We start from the raw sequence: 20,035 nt of genomic DNA on the forward strand, positions 1-20,035 counted from the left end.
TCAATAACCAAAAGGCCCAGGGTACTGAAATTAGGCCTGTAGCATGCTGGGATGAAGGACTACCAAGTTTAATCAAATGAATGACCTTGATCCACTTTCAACCTGATGTCCTTGTTCGACATTCAAGGTCACAGGCGTCATATGTTTAAATCTTTTAATAGGTTCTTATGAATCAAACACTGATATTCTGCCTGTAGCTGTATTTTAGTCCACTTTTAAGATTACAAGTGTGAGATTAATACCAGGTGAGCGATGCAGGCCCATTGGGCCTCTTGTTTGTAAAAAACATGCAATTTTTAAATTGATACTAATATTGTTTAAGGTCAGTATGTTGAGTTACGAGGATGGCGAGCTGGACCAGAGCACTGTGATACCACTGATTGATGGGGGAACGGAGGGGTTCAGGGGTAATGCCAGGGTCATATTGCCTGGCATGACAGCTTGTGTGGATTGTACTCTAGACTTGTACCCACCACAGGTAGATGCATTTTGTCTATTATTATAAAGCAGTATGTTATCTCATTTTCTTGCCAAGGTTTTCCCCTTGGAGAATTTTAATTTCCAAAGATCTTCAGAAAAACAGGCGACCAACCAGTGACCCAGATTTGAGTCTTGACATTTAAAGACGTCTTCCTACATTTCAAAAACAAACACTGAGTAATCTGGAAACCTGTGTATTATAATCCAGATTCCAACCAATTGGTCGCAGTGTCATTCCATTTTACACAGGTTTCTCTGTCATATTCCTGAAATGATTTAATGACATATGTACCAAGAAAAGTCTTGGTGATGATTGGCTTTTCTTTATATTACAGGTGAATTTCCCCCTCTGTACCATTGCACATACTCCAAGATTACCCGAACACTGTATAGAATATGTCAGGATTCTTCTTTGGCCAAAAGAGGAACCATTTGGAGGTATACAATATTGCCTTTTTGTAAAAGCTCAAAGTCATGTTTTGGTGCCATACGTTTATTTGTCCTATCGAAGTGTATTTTGTTTGACATTGGTGTTGTACATTTGAAAATGTTGAACATGTCTAGAAGAAACTTTAAGTATAACTTTCTCATCCACAGAATGTACAGTAAGCTGTAATTAGGTCACAGTGACATTTACTTCTAGCTAGTTCAAAGGCCACTTTATTTACGTCACTGTGACCTTCACCTTGAGATTAAAAGATGATATACATATTGACCTATCAGATACACACAGATACACATATTTATTCTGACTGTAGGAAATTGTACAATTTCCTCTGCTGTCAGCTCAATTATAAAAATCAGGAGAGACAAATACTTTTTGTTGAAAAAACAAATCTTAAATTTATGTTACGACTTAAACTGAAAGTCTATTGTCTAAATAGCATAATTTAGACAATACTTTTTTACAGGTACACCACAAAATAAGTTATCAGTATTGACGATGTTTATCTATTTTTGCATACCAAATCTTATATATTTCTTGCAAAAGATTTTCTCAGATCCTTTTGCCACATTAAGGTGAAACACAAAACAAATAGATAAAAGATGTATATCAAATATTTTATGAGTAATCCAAATATATGTTTTATGGTGAGCTTTTGCCGTACTGCAGTGTCTGTCTGTCCATCAACTTTTCCTTTAAAACGCTGCAAGTCCTGAACAGCTTTATGAATATTGACTTAATATGGCCTGGAGCATCCTTGGGCAAAGGGAACTAATTTTTGTATAAACGGAGGGTGTGGCCCCTCTGGGTGCAGAGGGGCAGGACCCATTAGGGGAAGTTGAGGTTTAAACCTTTAAAATTCCTCTTTTGTACTATTAGAGGGATTTTTCCAAATTTGGCCTGGAAAATCCTTTGGCAAAGGGGACTATATTTTGTAGAAACAGAGGGTGTGGCCCCTCTGGGTACTGAGAGACGGGGCCCATTAGGGAAATTTTAAGTTTAAATCTTTAAAATCCTTCTTCTTCTGTACCATTGGAAATTCTACAAATTTGACCTGGAGCATCCTTGGGCAAATAGGACTAAATTTTGTATAAACGGAGGGTATGGCCCAATAAGGGAATTTGAGGTAAATCTTTAAAATCCTTACTCTTCTGTGCAATTGGAGGGATTGCAACCAAATTTGGTTCAGAGCATCCTTGGGCAAGGGGGACTAAATTTTGTTGTAAGGGAGAATGTGAGGCAGAGGGGCGAGGCTCAAGAGGAGGAATGTAGTATTAAATGATATAAATCCATCTCCTTCTGTTTGATTGGAGGAATTGGAGGGTAGGGGGTGGGGGTGTTGCTATAGGGTAAATTGAGGTTAATATTTAAAATCCTTCTCCTTCATATAATTGGAGTTATTTATCCAAATTTGGTCCAGAGAGAGCATCATTTGGCAAGGGGTACTTAAATTGTTTAAACAAAGAGAGTGGTCCCTCTGGAAGCAAAGGGGAAGGGTCCAGTAGGACGAATATCATAACAAATATTTAAAGTCCTTCTCCATCAGTTCATTTGGAGGGATTTTAATCATGGACAGGTGTTTCTGAGTTGTTATATACAATAATATAATTTTCCATAGTTGCTTTATTATCAAGGTGAGCAATACAGGCACTCTGGGCCTCTTGTTTATGATAATAATGTTTAATCAGTGATATGTTATGACACTTTAACAAAGATGCTTAAATGTTCATTAGTTAATCTTATTTACCAGCAATATTGCATGTTAAGTGTGTTTCATCATCTTACTACAGATGGGGTGAAGATTGATGGGGATGACCCAACACATATCAAGTGGATCTTAGAGAAAAGTGTAGAGCGGGCAGAAGAGTTTAAAATCACAGGCATAACCTACAGATTAACACAGGGTAAGTCATACACATACAGAGGTGCCCAGGGGGCAGACGGGTTTGACATCACTGGCATAACCTACAGATTAACACAGGGTAAGTCATACACATACAGAGGAGCCCAGAGGGCAGACGAATTTAACATCACAGGCATAACCTACAGATTAACACAGGGTAAGTCATACACATACAGAGGTGCCCAGGGGGCAGACGAATTTAACATCACAGGCATAACCTACAGATTAACACAGGGTAAGTCATACACATACAGAGGTGCCCAGGGGGCAGACGAATTTAACATCACAGGCATAACCTTCAGATTAATACATGTAAAAGGTTAGTCACCAGAGGGAGGACAAGTTCAACATCACAGGCATAACCTACAGATTAATACAAGGTAAGCCACCAGAGGGTGGACGAGTTCAAAATCACAGGCATAACCTACAGATTAATACAAGGTTAGTCACCAGAGGGCGGATGAGTTTAAAATCACTGGCATAACCTACAGATTAATACAAGGTAAGTCACCAGAGGGAGGACAAGTTCAACATCACAGGCATAACCTACAGATTAATACAAGGTAAGCCACAAGAGGGCGGACGAGTTCAAAATCACAGGCATAACCTACAGATTAATACAAGGTTAGTCACCAGAGGGCAGAGAAGTTTTAAGTCACAGGTGTAACCTACAGGTTAACACATGGTTAATCATACACATACAGAGGAGCCCAGAGGTTTGAGCTTTTTAAAGGCTTACCTTTTTTGAAGCAAATAATTCTTTTTCTGTCAACTCTCTGTCATATGTTTGTAAACACTTGATATCTATTTTTTCATCCTGATTGGCACATCTGTCGTAAGCTGATTGTGATGTCATATCTGTTGTTCTCATGAGGTCATTGTATTGTTTCTTTCCACATGCTAGGGGTCGAAAGAGAAAAGTCAACTGGTAAAATTATCTCAATGGTGGGAGAAAAATGGTCCACTAGCCTGACCTATGTAATTATAGACAGGTGACCGTTAAGACAAGTTTGACTGTAAACATTCATAGAATAAGCTAATCAATGTTATTTTATTTTCAATCAGGTGTTGTAAAAAGAATTATTCCAGCTGTAGCATCAACAAATGCACTTATTGCAGGTAAGATGAAGGTATAACGTAAGGAGTAAAATGTCTCACATAATCGAAAACTCTTCGAAAGTGACAGTATTTAAGATTACCAAACAGAAAACAGCTATTAAAACATCTTGGTCAGTAATGAAAAAAAGGAAATATCAAAAAATTTCAAAAGTATACATTTTAAGAACATCATTTAGTTTCTTATAAAATCTGCATATCAGTGGTTCTCATATATCCTCAAAAGATCAACTTAGCCACAGTTGAACAATTTAATGTTACAAACACATGATAAAAAATGTTCCAGGTGTCTAGCTTATGCATATTTAAGTCTCAAGTTACCGGTACATGCTGAAAGATGTTTTAAAATTTCCATATTAATTTATTCTTTTTATCAGCTGCCTGTGCAACAGAGGTATTCAAAATAGCCACAAGGTAAGCTTTAATGTTGATTGAAATGGTAGACTTGTTTTACACAAATTATTTAGTGTTTATTGATGTATGTGATTCTCAAAGGAGGCTAATGTATGTGAATTTTATGATATGATCATACACTACAGATCAATAGACTTAAATCAGTTTTAGTGTTATAAAGAGATGTTTTTCATGTCAGACTAAGTGATTCCTTACTCCATCTAATGTTAGATTTAATTTCAGGAAAAGGTATCCATGTGAATATATGATTACATCTGAGTAAAGCAGAACATTCAATCCATGTCCTTTTTCATTGATTTCTAACTCCTTTTCTGAAAGTGTTTTATTTGATACTTCTATAAAGTTGAAATTTGTCGAAATCCAACATCCAAGTCAATATTCTAGAGATGGGGACCACTCTAGTTACACAGCCTGAGGTCCTAACCTCTCTGGTCCTTACCTTACAAGTTCTAATCTCATGGGTCTGAAACTTTCCAGTCCCTACCTTAAGGTTCTAACTTCTTTAGACCTAACTTTCTACAGGTGCTTATCTCTTTGGTCTTAACTTCTTGGGTACCTCTCTAATCCTTACCTCTCAGTCCTAGACTTTGAAGGTACTAACCTCTCTGGTCCTAAATTTTTACCTGTTGTTATCTCACAAGGTCCTAACCACTCAGGTCCTAAGTTATGTATCAGGTCCTCATCTGGGGGTCCTAACCTCTCAGGTCCCTTCCTCTCCAAGCCTAACCTCTCGGGTCCTAACTTCACCTGTTGTCATCTCACAAGTCCTAACCACTCGGGTATTTCTCAGGCTTAGCCTCTTGGGTCCCTACTTTTGTGGTCCTAACCTCTCAGGCATTTAGGTATCTGCCCCTCCGATACATCCCCAGTCCTAGGCTAACCTATAAGGCCCCTACCTCTACAGGCCTAACTTCTCTGGTCCTAACCTCTTTCAGGTCCTCACCTTTAGAGTCGTAATATATTTAGGTCATAACACCGCAAGTTGTAACAGGTGGTACTTCAGAATATTTTTCACTCACACATTCTGTATTCTTGTATTCCTGCTGAAAGTTTTGGTTTTGTTCCAGTTGTTGCTTACCACTCAGTAACTACATGAACTTCAGTGATACCGATGGGATCTATACTTACACCTTTGAGGCGATGCGTAAGGTTTGTATGTCTTGTCTCCTTGTATAAATGTTCCTATGCACACTCCCCCAGTATACTGATATGAGGGGGCCGCGGTGGCCAAGTGGTTAAGGCGTCTGTCATTCTGCTACCACTAGCCCTCCACCACTGAGTCGCAGGTTCGAGACCTACGTGGGACAGTCGCCAGTACTGGCGGTATACGTACGTCGTTGTTTTATTCTCCGGGAACTTTCCTCCACCACCAAAACCTGGCACTTCCTAAAATGACCATAGCTGTTAATAGGACGTTAAACACAAGCAAACCAAACACTCCCCAAAGATAAATTATTTGCATCCTTTTAAATGGTTAATATTTGTGAATATTTATCAACCTTCAATGTTAGATATCCATCTTGCAATGCATACATTCTGTCATCCCACTGAAATAGAAACTAAACTAATATTTGCCATACTTCAGAACCATAAAAAAAACTTGATCATTCCATATACCAGGTAACTACATCTGAAAGACAAGCAAACACTTTTATGGAGTGCAAAGTTAGTTATCATTTATTTGTTTTTGACCAAAAGAAACCACCAAAACAACAAAATATAAAAAAAAAATCTATTGTGTGTGTTAACCAAAAAGTTGTAAAATGCTTGTAATGGGTGAAAACAGATCATAGATTTTTTTGGGAAAAGTTATTGTTTCCCAGTTCTCAAAATGGTACAGTAGCCAAGTCTGTATCATTTTCCATTTAACATGGCCTCATCATATAAGTATACTGAACATTAGAGTATATCTAAATCTTACTCTGCAACAAAAAAAATACCAATTTCGTATGAATCAAAATTATATTCTTATTATTTTATAAAGAATTACATAACAAATATGCATATATATACATATATATACATATATATACATATATTACATATATATATACATATGCAAATACATGTGTTTAAAGGAATTGTTAAATGTTTTATAGCAAAGAAAAAAAATCTTGTTTGTAACATTCTGGGTTCAATAGATACTAGGTGAAAATCAATGACACTTTCTTAAAATGACAAATTTAATGTTACATACAGATTTGTACATTCCCATTTTATCATAAGAAAACACTAACAATGCAATTCATTATATAAATAAAATAAAACTGGTAATGTCAAACGCAGGTTTTTGTAGCATTTTTTTGATACTGTCATTTTAAAATATTAACTATTACATCACTATCAAATTTAAAATAATTTTATAGCAAAAATACATACATTCACATGTGGAGATATAAGTTAGAATACAGCGGTATAATAAAAATGTTTACCTTCATATATAGACGATGTTCCTCGTATATGAGTTCGAGGGTTAGGGACAGAATAAATTGTAACTTGTAATTTCTCATGTCATTAAGGTAACTTGTGTATTTATTGCAGGAAGACTGTATGGCCTGTAGCAGTATACCACAGACCCTGAATTTCTCTGAGACTGACAAACTGCAAGATATTCTCACATACCTCATTGAAAGTCAAGAATAGTAAGTTTCCATGGTTATTTGCTTGGAATATCAACTCTCATTGTAAAATAATATGTTAATGCTCGTTTTACAGAGTGGTTGTGTAATTTTATAGAATTTTTCAGGAGTGGTTGGATGTCTATTACTCAATAAGGAAATAAAATGTCTTCTTGTTCAATGCGCACATGGGTAATTCAATTATTACTGCAGGAAGCAATACAAATTTTACTTCAGTAGAATTGTACCATTTATTAGGGCCGATACGGGTGCCCTATAGTAATCACTCTGTCTGTCTGTCTGTCTGTCCACCAATTTTGTTCCTGGCTGATAACTTTGGCATCTATGGACCGATGTACATAAAACTTGGTCAAGATGTTCAGTTCACAAAAATACACATTGAGGTAAAATTCAAGGTCAAAGGTCAAGGTCATTAGGTTCAAAGGTCAAGGTCAACATTTTGTTATGACATGATGAAGCAAAGTTGATCAGAATTAAACAAGGGGTCGATTGACCAAAGGTCAAGGTCATTGGGTTAAAGGTCAAGGTTAAATTTTGTATCTTTTCACTGGTGAACATTTCGCTATGACACTTTGAAGCAATGTTGCTCAGAATTGAACAAGGAGTCAATTGACCAAAGGTCAAGGTCACTGGATCAAAGGTGAAGGTTAAATTTTGTACCTTTTCCCTGATGAACATTTTATTATGACATTATGAAGCAATGTTGTTCAGAACTTAACACAGAGTCAACTGACCTTAGGTCCAGGTCACGGGGTACAAAGAGTCAAGGTCAAGTTTTGTATTTTTCACTGATGAACATTTTGTTATGATATTAAGAAGTAAAGTTGGTCTGAATTAAAGAATTAGTCAACTGACCAAAGATCAGGGTCACTGGATTAATGGTCAAGGTCATTTGGGTCCAAAGGTCAAAGACAGAGTGGATCTCTGACTTTGACCCTGGCTCTTGATGGAGGAGGTATATAAGGTGAAATAAAACAAATCAAAGCTAACCAGTGAGTGTTGCAGTGGTATTTACATTTCTGTTAGCCCAGCAAATATGGAGGTGGAAGGAAACTAGACTCACATCATAGTACATGTAAAATGTATATTTTGCTTCCTTGCAATTCTTTTTGAAGTCCAAATGTCAAACGTCAAGCTCAGCTATATGGGCAGATCGCTTCTTGTTGATTATGGGGGATATATTGCCACAAGACGAAGCCCTTACTGACCTGTCAGTGTTCTAGTTTTTCAACATTTTAATTTTATTTGAGATAAGCATTACCTATGAGCAAATCCCTTATTTCTTGTTCTAATATCAATTATAATTTGCTTGTGTTTTTTCTTTAATTCATAGTAACTGTTGCATTCTTTTTATTTATGTGCAGTCAAATGAAATCTCCAGGAATGACAACGTCTATGAACGGAATGAATAAGACATTGTATATGCAAACTGTGAAATCTATAGAGGAACGAACGAAGCCAAACCTAAAACTAACTCTTAAAGGTATGTACACTGTACAAATAGATGGATTGTCTCCCTTGGCTTGTGTTATTGTACAGAACTTGCTGATTTAAAAAAAAAAGGCTTTCTAGTAGTACTATAGTGATTTGCTTTATATTTGGTTGTAAGCATAAATATTTTTGTAACCAACACAAATATCTTTTGTTGTTTTACATTTATAACTTTAAATAATGACATTGCAGCAAACTACATATCTATTCATACTAATACCGCACTGTGGATTGATGTTGCAGATCTAGGACTGGTTGATGGACAGGAGCTTTATGTAGCAGATCCTACCACACCCATGACAGTGACTTTTAAACTACAGCTTGGCTCAAACATGGAATGATGAAGCCCAACTTTTTTTCAATATTCCAAGTGATGATATAACTTATTACAGATGCTGTCGAGTGTTCAAAAAGAGTGCTCATTGCTCATGTCTTTGGGGAGAAACTGGAAACAGTCTCTTATTACATTCATAGTTATAGTTGATATTTGTATTTCTTAAGATTATTTATGAAGAGGAACAAATGTTATGATTATGCATTGAAATAGACACTATGTGTATCGGCCTGAAAAAACCCCTATGATAAACTGTGTCATCAGGACTAGTGATGTTGAACAAGGGGGGTCTTGTCATCAGGACTGTTGTTTGACAAGTGGACCGTGTCATCAGGGCTTTTGGTGTTAGGACCAGAAGAGGACTGTGTCATCAGGCATCGTGCTGTTGGGCGACACGTCATACAGACTGATGTTGAACAAGGGGGTCTTGTCATCAGGACTGTTGTTTGACAACAAGTGGACCGTGTCATCAGGGCTTTTGGTGTTAGGACCAGAAGAGGACTGTGTCATCAGGCGTCGTGCTGTTGGGCGACACGTCATTCAGACTGATGTTGAACAAGGGGGTGTTGTCATCAGGACTGTTGTTTGACAACAAGTGGACCGTGTCATCAGGGCTTTTGGTGTTAGGACCAGAAGAGGACTGTGTCGTCAGGCGTCGTACTGTTGGGCGACACGTCATACAGACTGATGTTGGACAAGTGGACCATGTCATCAGGACTGTTATTGGACAACAAGTGGACCCTGTCGTAAGGACTTGTGGTGTCAGGACCACAATTGGAGCTGTGCCATCAGATGTCGTGTTGTTGGATGACACAAGACCTGGTCCTATGGACTGATGTTGGACCGTGTCAACAGGGTTTATGGTGTTTGGACCACAAGTGGGCCATATCATCAGATTTCATGTTTGACAGGAGTTGTGTTGTCAAGCGTACAAGTTGAAAAAAGAAACCTACCTACTGTAAATTAATGTTTTCAATAAATCTGCTGTCACAAATTTAAACATCTTTTACTAAAATATTGATTCCTGCAATAAATGTTCCATGGCATGGCAACATTGATACTTTGTATAGAAATCCAGGCAAGTGATTCTCATTAAATGATACAACTATTTTCCCATGTTGGACCAGCTGCCTCTTTGGTCCCAAAAATGTTTCATAGCCAATCTGGTTGAAATTTGTTTATATGGTTATATCACTCTATGACTGTGTTCTCAAGGATGGAGACAGAGTCCAGGGTTATTTCTGGTAGCATGCTTCCGATCTTATGTTTTTCTTGGCCAGTAAGCATATATATACATTGTTATTCATATGATGGGGATATTTACTTTTTTTCCAAGTTATGACACACATGAATGAGGGGCCCTTGGAAATCTTGGTTGCTTGTCTGTATTTTTCCCCTCATGTCAAACACTTGCATAGTTTAATGTTATGACCCAGGGGCAGTGATTTAACCCATTTCAAAGTAATGAACAAGGGACCCCTTTGACCTTCAAAGAAAGTGAAGGTTATATAAATTTATGAGGAAACTTTATGGCACTTCATTCCATGTACCTACTGCTTAAATATCACAGGCCTGTAAACTTCTTTAGGAAAGTGTTAACCAATAATTGCCTGTTGACATTTGACCCCAGCTAGTACTCAAAGTAGACCTTTGACCTAAAGCATGTTATATTAGAAAAAGGTTCACACTGCTGGTCTACATATCAAAGTATCGTGGCTTTCAACCTTTTGATTCTTTGAAACTTTTTAACATGTTTGACCATTGTGACCTTGCAAGTAGGACGAGGTCATTTATAGAGGAAACTGATAGCACTCCATCTCACTCCTACTGGCAAATTGGAGGACCCTTTGTCTTTCAGTTTTCAAAAAGTCGTTCAAAGATAAACAATGACAACAGAGGCGTCACGTATAAATACCATAAGCTCGCCACTGGCACTTAGTGACAGGTGAGCTAAATATAGCATATGGCAGACTAAGCATGGCATTGCTCAAGTCTATGTAAATGTAAATGTGTTTCAATGAGTGTTACACCGTTTCGTTAGTAAGAATAAATAGTATTTTGGTCCTACATTGTTGAATCTAATATTTTCACCTTAATATCTCGGCATACTGGTGAACATTTTTTACAAAGTGGTCCATCGCTTGGACCTTCAGCTTCTTCCTCCAATTAATATAGTAACTTACAAAAGTCTTTGCCCGATATGTATCTCATTCCTTACACAAGTAGTCAAAAGTTTGACCCCATCGTCAATGTGAATCGTCTACAGCCTTCACAACAAATGGCTTTGAGGTTCTATTTCTTTATTCCAAGAGATATTTTCGCCACAGGCCTTTATTCTTATTAATCCCCTACATATTTAAGAGATAAAGAGTTGTCATTGCGATTGCACAAAATTTGTCTCGTCTGGGTATGGATCCTGAAGAAAGGAATGTTTTGATGAAACAAGTATAAATGAATGTCGGTATACAATGTGCAAATACCATTCCAAATGCTATGGTCAGCAGCAAGTGGTTCATTAAGTTAAACCATTATGTTGGTCAATTTCTTTACATTTTCAAAGGAATTAACCATGACTATAGTATAGGTCTCTTATAACTTGAATCCATCAGCTAAAGCAAAAGGCATGATATATCAGTCAAGGTCATTCATTTGAACAAACTTGGTAGCCTCTCATCCCAGCATGTCCCTGGGCCGTACGGTTATTCAGAAGAAGTTGTTGAAAGAATTTATTATATTTGACCCATGTGACCTTAAAAATGGACAAAGGTCATTCATTTGAACCAACTTGGTAGCCCTTCATCCCAGCATGCTACTGGCCAAATATCATCAGCCTGGGCCTCTTGGTTATTCAGAAGAAGTTGTTTTAAAGTAAAAAGTTGATGCAGGACGGACGACGGACGGACCACTGCATAAGTTCACTTGGCCCTTCTGGCCAGGTGAGCTAATGAATGACACAACAAAAGTTAGTTTCCCAGACTTATATTTATTGACAGGATATAACAAGCTTCAATTAAAATGTAGTGTGAGGCCTTGTTGTAGTAAATCTTGGGGCGTGAAGCTTTCCCTGGATTCTGTGTGTCAATGGGAATCGGATCTTCGAGTTCTGTAAAACAAACAATTTTGCCTGAAGTTTCTTTCAAAAAAGTTACAAAATTTGCAATAACTGACTGAACATTTACAAGAAAATAACTTCCTCTATTTATTTGATGGTATTGACATCATGAAATGATTCCATATTCAACATTTAAGATACATTTGTTACATTAAATTCAATATAACAGGCAACAGGAACTTGAACCATGATCTATCTAAAGATTTCAAATTAAGGCTATATTGCACATTCATCTGATCAAAACAGAAATTGATATTCTTTCTTGGAAAATATGTTCTAATCTGGGAAAGGCTTATATTCTTTTACATTGAGCCTTGAATCTTTGTTCTAAATTAGGCTTTTGAATCTTTCAGATTCATGACTAGTAAGCAACACATGTAGTCTTTGAAATTGTTTCTAAACTTACGTGGAACTGTTTGACATTGGACCTGCGTGTCTTGCTAGCCTCCACTTCCTGTACTTTGATGATCTGGATGGTAGAAGATCGAGCCCTGTGCCTGGCTCCCATGTCACGGTCTGCAAAAATAAGAAACTGCTGTAAAGTATGGAGGAAAATGACATATTGACTTTTAACTGGCCAAAAGGTGATCCCCAGTAATACCAGTGTTGGGGGACTGATAAACAGCAGTAGTTGTTTCCATAACGAGACAATAAAGGCGACAGGTTGATTTTGATTTTGCACATTTTCTGCCAACACAAAATTTGTTCTAATTTGGGAAAGGAAATGCATTTCCCTCATATGACTTGTTGCTTCATGCATATTACTGTTCAGACTGAAGTTGCATGAGTAGTAGTTTTAAACACCAACTTCAAATCCTGATATAAAGCAAATACATGTATATGAGCATTATATTTACTAAATGTGAAAGCATAGACATTTTACAACACTGTTTCATCCATGATTCACTTCCTTTGTCATTAAGGGACAAGAAAGGCGACAGGTTGATTTTAATTTTGCACATAATCTGCCAACGTTAGAAATATTTTCTAGCCTGGAAAAGGATGTGCAATTCCTTTGAATGGTATTGTAGCTACATGCATCTGACAGCAAATGTAAATAAGAGATGCACAAAGTATACACTTCAAATTATACAACAAAACATGTTAACCTTTACAAGGCGCTATTAAAGTGCTAGATATCCGTCTCTACCAAAATTCTAGATCTTTTCGTTACGAAAAATAAAGAAGATCTATCCTGCTATGAAGATCATGAAATATGAATACTTTAGCAGCAAATGCCAAAAAAAATACTCTTTGAGAAAAATGCTGACAACCCATGATTTTAAGTTCAAAATATTGACAAATATTTTTTTATCAAAACATTTAAATTTAAAGAAGTCTGTTTCATCCATGATTCACTTCCTTTGTCATTAAGGGACAAGAAAGGCGACAGGTCGATTTTAATTTTGCACATAATCTGCCACTGTTAGAAATATATTCTAGCCTGGAAAAGGATGTGCATTTCCCTCAAATGGTATTGTAGCTACATGCATCTCTTAGATTTAAGATGTACAGAGTGATAGTTTAAACATTTACTTCAAATCCTCATAGGTGAATACCTAATTGAGCATTTTAATGTACAAGAATAGTTGTTTTACAGGATGTTTTTTTCCCCACAACAATTTGTTACCTAATACTGTCAATTTATCCAATGCTCAAAATATATGAAATACATGTATATCCATATTTTACATAAAACCTAACAATACATTGACTAGAATCATTTCCTTTCAGGAAAACCTACTACATTTACACAATTTCTTTTCAGATCAAAATATTAAAATTAAAAGAAGTCTGTTTCATCCATGATTCACTTCCTTTGTCATTAAGGGACAAGAAAGGCGACAGGTCGATTTTAATTTTGCACATAATCTGCCACTGTTAGAAATATATTCTAGCCTGGAAAAGGATGTGCATTTCCCTCAAATGGTATTGAAGCTACATGAATCTGACAGCTTAGATAAATTAAGAAATGTACAGAGTATACACTTCAAACCTTGTAACAAAACACATTTTATGTACAAATGTGTTACCAGGAAGTATGACAAGAAACTCTTTCACACAGTGCCAATGGTTAGCTATCAGTCTCAACCAAATTCTAACTGATGAAAAGAAATCTATTAAGTTTGATGTCATAACAAATAAGGTATATCCTGCTTTGAAAATCATGAAATATGAGTAGTTTGTAGTTGCCAATATCAAAGTATGACCAATATTTCTTTTACCAAAATTAAAAGAAGTCTGTTTCATCCATGATTCACATTCTTTGTCATTAAGGGACAAGAAAGGCGACAGGTTGATTTTAATTTTGCACATCTTCTACCATTGTTAGAAATATATTCTAGCCTGGGAAAGAATGTGCATTTCCCTCAAATGGTATTGTAGCTACATGAATCTGACAGCTTAGATAAATTAAGAGATGTACATTAACAGAGTATACACTTCAAACCTTTTAACAAAACACATTTTATGTACAAATGTGTACCAGGAAGTATGACAAGAAACTCTTTCACACAGTGCCAATGGTTAGCTATCAGTCTCAACCAAATTCTAACTGATGAAAAGAAATCTATTAAGTTTTGATGTCATAACAAAGAAGGTATATCCTGCTTTGAAAATCATGAAATACGAGTAGTTTGTAGTTGCCAATGCCAAAATTATTTCTTTCAGAAAAAACGCTCACGACAACCAATGATTTAAATATCAAAACATTAAAATTCAAAGAAGTCTGTTTCATCCATGATTCACTTCCTTTGCCATTAAGGGACAAGAAAGGCGACAGGTTGATTTTAATTTTGCACATAATCTGCCAACGTTAGAAATATATTCTAGCCTGGAAAAGGATGTGCATTTCCCTCAAATGGTATTGTAGCTACATGAATCTGACAGCTTAGATAAATAAGAAGAACAGAGAATACATTTTACACCTTATTACAAAACACATTTTATGCACAAATGTGAATCGGAAAGTAAAAAGAAACCTTTACAGTTGCTAACTTTTAGTTATTAGTCTTAACTAAAATTATAGATTTTATTTAAAGAGATCTTTCTAGTTTGATTAAATAAAAGAATGAATATAGACAGTCAGTGTTTCATGCTTTGAAAATCATAAAATATGAATATTTTGTGGTTGGCCAAAAAATATTTTCTTTCAGAAAAAAACCCACTGATGACAACCAATGATTTTAAATTAAAAATATTGACCATTTTTTTTTTTATCAAAACATAAAAATTTAAAGAAGTTTGTTTCATCCATGTTTCACTTCCTGTGTCATGAGGGGACAAGAAAGGCGACAGGTTGATTTTAATTTTGCACATAATCTGCCAACGTTAGAAATATATTCTAGCCTGGAAAAGGATGTGCATTTCCTTCAAATTTCTAGCTGCTTTATGCATCTTAGACTTAAGATGTACAGAGTGATAGTTTTAAACCTTTACTTCAAATCATGATAGTCGAATACCTAAGAGCACTTTATTGACTAAATGGGAAAGTATAGACATTTTACAGGATGTCTTTTATTATTTTGTTCGTTTCCACAACGATTCTATATCTAATACTGTCGGTTTATCAAATGCTCAAAACATATTTCTTAATATTCTAAACAGGAGCCGATTCTGAAGTATTGTTGATGCAGAATGATCTGACAAGTCCTATCAAACAAAAGCATATAAAGTTAACTGTATTGAAGGTGATAAGACAGCTGCTCAGTTAAAATTAGTTTGAATCAGAAGTGTCATAAGGTGTCCTAAGATTTTACATCACAGCAGCTGGTTTGAGTTTGTGTCAGTTATATTGAACGACATAAGCTTTGTAAAACTGGTGCAGCCTACAATTGAAGCAAATTGTCTGTATTTGACTGTTTTGATCACAGAACTATTCAAATTTGTTTATAACCCCAGGTAGAATCTGTTTCCCTTTTTATTGGTTTTAATATCAGCTCAATGGGCCCCTTTTTGTGTATCTGGTTCAACCGGTTTTTGTGTTTTTAAATTAACATTTTCCAGTAAACGTACTGGTGCACCTGCAAATGCTTATGCAGGCCTTGCAAGGCTTTGTCTAGGCTCACCTGATAGCAGCATCAGATTACTAGGTCCAACCTTATATCATACAAGAACTCTGGTCCAACCAGTTCAACAGTTTGGTTCGCAAGAAACGAATGTGGACTTGGTCTATCAAATTGATGCAGGCTGCCATATTTATATTTGAATGTTTTGTATCAGTTGTTTTAGTATGCAGATTAATACAGACAAAAAAAAATAATATATATATTTTAATATTTAACTTTTGTATTCACTTTATTATCTTGCACTGCTCAGTAGAGGTAACGCTTAGGGTTTGATATCAAATGTGATCATAGGTGTCCTAAGTCTTCATCATAGCAGTATCACAAAATAACAATTCAAAAACCTATCAATTCTTTATAGAATAACTACTGAACATTTGCCTTTAGTTTGACATGCAGTGTTTACAGTGTCTTATTCCTTCAATGCTCTCCTTACTTAATGATTTACTCTAATGTTGTTTGTGTAAAAGTCGCCCTCTTGCACAATTACAAATCCTTTCATTAAAAAAAAAAATTAAAAATTAAATAAAATCTAATTTAATGATTAATTGACTGTGCAAATAGAATAAGATGTCTCGAGACTGTAGTTTTCAGTATTTTTCATGGACTGGATGTTAATGTGCGCAATATTGATCATCATATAATATATATTTAGTAGTTGGCAAAATTTGACAAATATTGTTTTAAATGTGTTTAGTGTTAATGACAATAAATGCTGCAATATGTTTTGAATCTTCAAGACAAATTTTAAACTGCTCAGTAGAGGTAACGCTTAGGATTTGAAATCATGTGAAATCATAGGTGTCCTAAGTCTTCATCATAGCAGTGGCTGAAACACAATTCTTCAGTTTTATTTTAATATTCTACCGCTATCAGGATTCTTGCTGTACAAATTTAAACAATTCACCTTTCGAGACATGACTTATTAAAGCCACTCTTAAATTACTTACAACATTGTGTGACGGCTCCAGCAGCTGTCAGATCCCTGTATTCCCTGTACATGTTGTGGTTACCACTTCGAGACACATAACGCAGCCAAATACCAATGTTCTTGATCTTCTCTGGCCTCTTCTCGTAGATCTTAACAAAATAGGTATGGTTATTAACTAGTAACCTAGTATCATCTTAAGAGACTCCCTATGGTATTCCAGGTTTTTTTGTCCTGTTTTGAGAAACAGAGATGCATTGACACTTAGATGTGTGGCAAATACATGTCAACACCTAATGTCACCATAGGAAGCATCATTACATATTGCTGTTGTTTTAACTCATTCACCCCTGAAGACACATTAATAACCCTTCCAATTAAAAGGTTGGTATAGCTCATTATGAAATTTCCGAGAGTGAAAGAGTTTTTCACCCACATATCCAATGAAATTTATCAGCATTAATCTATATTGAAGATCTTAAGCTTAGGAAATCTTTTCTGTCTATGAAACATGCAAGTTCCAAAGAAATGTTATCTTTATGCATCTTAGATTTAAGATGTACAGAGTGATAGTTTTAAACCTTTACTTCAAATCCTGATAGGCGAATACCTAAGAGCACTTTATTGACTAAATGTGAAAGTATAATCATTTTACAAGATGTCTTTTATTATTTTGTTTGTTTCCACAACGATTCTATATCTAATACTGTCGGTTTATCAAATGCTCAAAACATAGTTCTAAATATTCTAAACAGGAGCTGAATCTTAAGTATTGTTATGCAGAATGATCTGACAAGTCCTATCAAACAAAAGCATATAAAGTTAACTGTATTGAAGGTGATAAGACAGCTGCTCAGTTAAAATTAGTATGAATCAGAAGTATCATAAGGTGTCCTAAGATTTTACATCACAGCAGCTGGTTTGAGTTTGTGTCAGTTATACTGAACGAGATCAAGCTTTGTAAAACTAGTGCAGCCTACAATTGAAGCAAATTGTTTGTATTTGATTGTTTTGATCACAGCACGATTCAAATTTGTTTATTACCCCCGGTAGAATCTTTGTTTCACTTGATGGTTTTAATATCAGCTCCAGGGCCCCTTTTTGTGTATCCGGTTCAACCGGTTTTTGTGTTTTTAAATTAACCTTTTCAAGTTCACCTGAAAGCAGCATCAAATTACAAGAGCAACTCTGGTTCAACCGTTTGGTTTTCTGGGATTTACTATTTACCCAGAGTACAAGCCTGCAGATTTTGATAAATTATACAAACTAAACAAGAAACTCAAAAATTAAAACATTATTAGCTTTGAGTTCTTGTGACTTAAATTGACTACCACAGACCCTGGTGACAGGCTACCTAGTAGAACTGTACACCTCATACTTATGTTTGAATATATATATACCTTCTGGCAACGAAGAATTTCTCCCTGCGTCCTTTTCATCTTTCTAAGCTGGGTGACAAAGTACCAGAACCTAGACTTGGCAGTGCATTTGTCTGGGGCGAAGATCCTCATCTGGTATAGAGCAGGGGTCCTGTTCTTGTCAGTGGGCAACATACGCCCAATGACTTTGTATTCGGTCAACTGAAATAATGGAAAGAATGTGATCAAACTGGAATCAAAGTATTGACATATTTCAAGTTTAGAAAGTAATGTTGGCTTTATTCTTATTGCTTCTTGTGTGGTGCTCTGAATAATGGTTTTGAACAATCCGGCCAGTTACATTTTTTTAATTTCGATACAAGTTGATAGTACTGCATGTGCTTGTGTAATAGGAGAAAGAGAAATGCATAGCCAAACCGATATTTCCATCCTGGAACACTCTAAACTGTCTAAGGACGATTGGGCTACCTGTTTGCCAGAGAACGACACAGACCTATTCTGCTACATTCCTCCCGAACTTTTTCCAAGTCTAGGCCCCGAAGACAACATTATTTACAGGTTTGGGTATCCCTTTGCCAAGTACATGATTTCAGATTAACTTTACCTCCATATGGGGGGATGGGGGGGGGGGGGGGGTTTCGACATCCTAAAATGGCATTTGACCCTTAAAAAATAGAGGTTGCTATATAAAGGGGGTTAATTGGTGATTTGGTGATTGCGTTGAAAACGCATGGCCAGCCCGAGATTTAAACTCCAGACCCTCCAAACTCTATAGGGACGTTCTACCAGTTGAGTTTCCTGGTCACTGATGAACGACCCAGTCCAGCTCTGCTACTTGTAATGGGAAATATCTTAATCTGGGTTTTTCTTTTGAGGTCAAAAACACGAGAGTATGTAGCAGATCTGGATTTGGTTGATCACAGATAGCTGGTTTTTTTTTATTGCCATAGCCATTGGATAGTTCTTCAGGCTGGTTGTTCCATTATCAAATCATTTAAACTTAGATGTTTCTAAAGGCAAATTTAAAATAAGCTCTAGATATACGTCAGTTCAGTCCAACGCTTAACCACTTGTATAAAATATTGGGGGGAAAAATGTCTGAAAACGAAATACACATGTATATATGCTCTACTGCTATGGGTCACAGCACAATCATTCTTTCTCCCCTACTCTCCACAATATATCCTTTTAAAATTATAATAAGAGACAAACCCTCCTTTGAGTGTGGTTGGAAGTTTTATCATAAGGAAGCAGTAATGGGAGGAGGGGGGGGGGGGGGTTACCGGTTAACATGGGTCAAACGTGGTGGCGACATGTTATAAACTAAAAGGATAAGCATGTTAGTTTGATAAAACAAAATGTATATTAAGATACCCTTGTGATTTGTATAACCAATACATGAGCTCAATTTTATAGTTTTATTTCTCTCGACCTGTCTTTTTTGGATAGAAATTAGAATGATCAATGAAGCATGTTGTCGAAATTCGAGGTATTTAATGATAATTGAACGTGCAATAAACTACCACGAAGGTACAGAGCTCTTAAATATATGTTAACGAAACCTGTTTCAGTGCGAAATTTTAAAGGAGAACCCTGTGAAGTACAATCAATAGGTATTTTATTAGGAGACTACATACATCACCACGGGCCTTCATGGTGGAACACGAGGAAAAAGGAAGATCTCGTCGAAATCTCGTGTAAGCTAAGAAACTTAGGATAAAATATTGTTC

General features: G+C 36.1%; 2 protein-coding genes across 3 annotated transcripts in view; one reads left to right on the top strand and one right to left on the bottom strand.

Annotated features, from left to right (window-relative positions):
* LOC110454458 (NEDD8-activating enzyme E1 catalytic subunit-like) overlaps positions 1-9,816 on the top strand; it is a 17,007-nt gene extending 7,191 nt beyond the window's left edge. For both annotated transcript variants that reach the window (XM_021503964.1, XM_021503972.1), the window contains exons 8-16: positions 323-478; positions 816-918; positions 2,716-2,829; positions 3,894-3,947; positions 4,322-4,358; positions 5,426-5,507; positions 6,900-7,000; positions 8,362-8,480; positions 8,732-9,816. In XM_021503964.1, the coding sequence (XP_021359639.1) occupies positions 323-478; positions 816-918; positions 2,716-2,829; positions 3,894-3,947; positions 4,322-4,358; positions 5,426-5,507; positions 6,900-7,000; positions 8,362-8,480; positions 8,732-8,829 (864 nt within the window). In that variant the 3' untranslated portion in view covers positions 8,830-9,816. The remainder of the gene's footprint in view (positions 1-322; positions 479-815; positions 919-2,715; positions 2,830-3,893; positions 3,948-4,321; positions 4,359-5,425; positions 5,508-6,899; positions 7,001-8,361; positions 8,481-8,731) is intronic.
* Positions 9,817-11,785: 1,969 nt separating this feature from the next.
* On the bottom strand, positions 11,786-20,006 carry LOC110454475 (60S ribosomal protein L18a-like). The gene is made up of 5 exons (XM_021503981.1): positions 19,943-20,006; positions 18,327-18,506; positions 16,949-17,078; positions 12,341-12,450; positions 11,786-11,925 (listed from the first exon to the last, which is right to left on the bottom strand). Exons 1-5 carry the CDS (start codon positions 19,958-19,960, stop codon positions 11,833-11,835), a joined length of 531 nt encoding a protein of 176 aa, XP_021359656.1. The 5' UTR covers positions 19,961-20,006; the 3' UTR covers positions 11,786-11,832.
* Positions 20,007-20,035: the final 29 nt, after the last annotated feature.

The sequence above is a fragment of the Mizuhopecten yessoensis genome, unplaced genomic scaffold (genome assembly GCF_002113885.1).
Source record: "Mizuhopecten yessoensis strain PY_sf001 unplaced genomic scaffold, ASM211388v2 scaffold917, whole genome shotgun sequence".
Lineage (NCBI taxonomy): Eukaryota > Metazoa > Mollusca > Bivalvia > Pectinida > Pectinidae > Mizuhopecten > Mizuhopecten yessoensis.

Coding starts and splice junctions, on each gene's coding strand:
- LOC110454475 (XM_021503981.1), bottom strand. Junction 17,079..18,326: donor AAATTCTTCGTTGCCAGAAG/GTATATATATAT, acceptor TATTTTGTTAAG/ATCTACGAGAAGAGGCCAGA. Junction 11,926..12,340: donor CCAATGTCAAACAGTTCCAC/GTAAGTTTAGAA, acceptor TTTGTTTTACAG/AACTCGAAGATCCGATTCCC.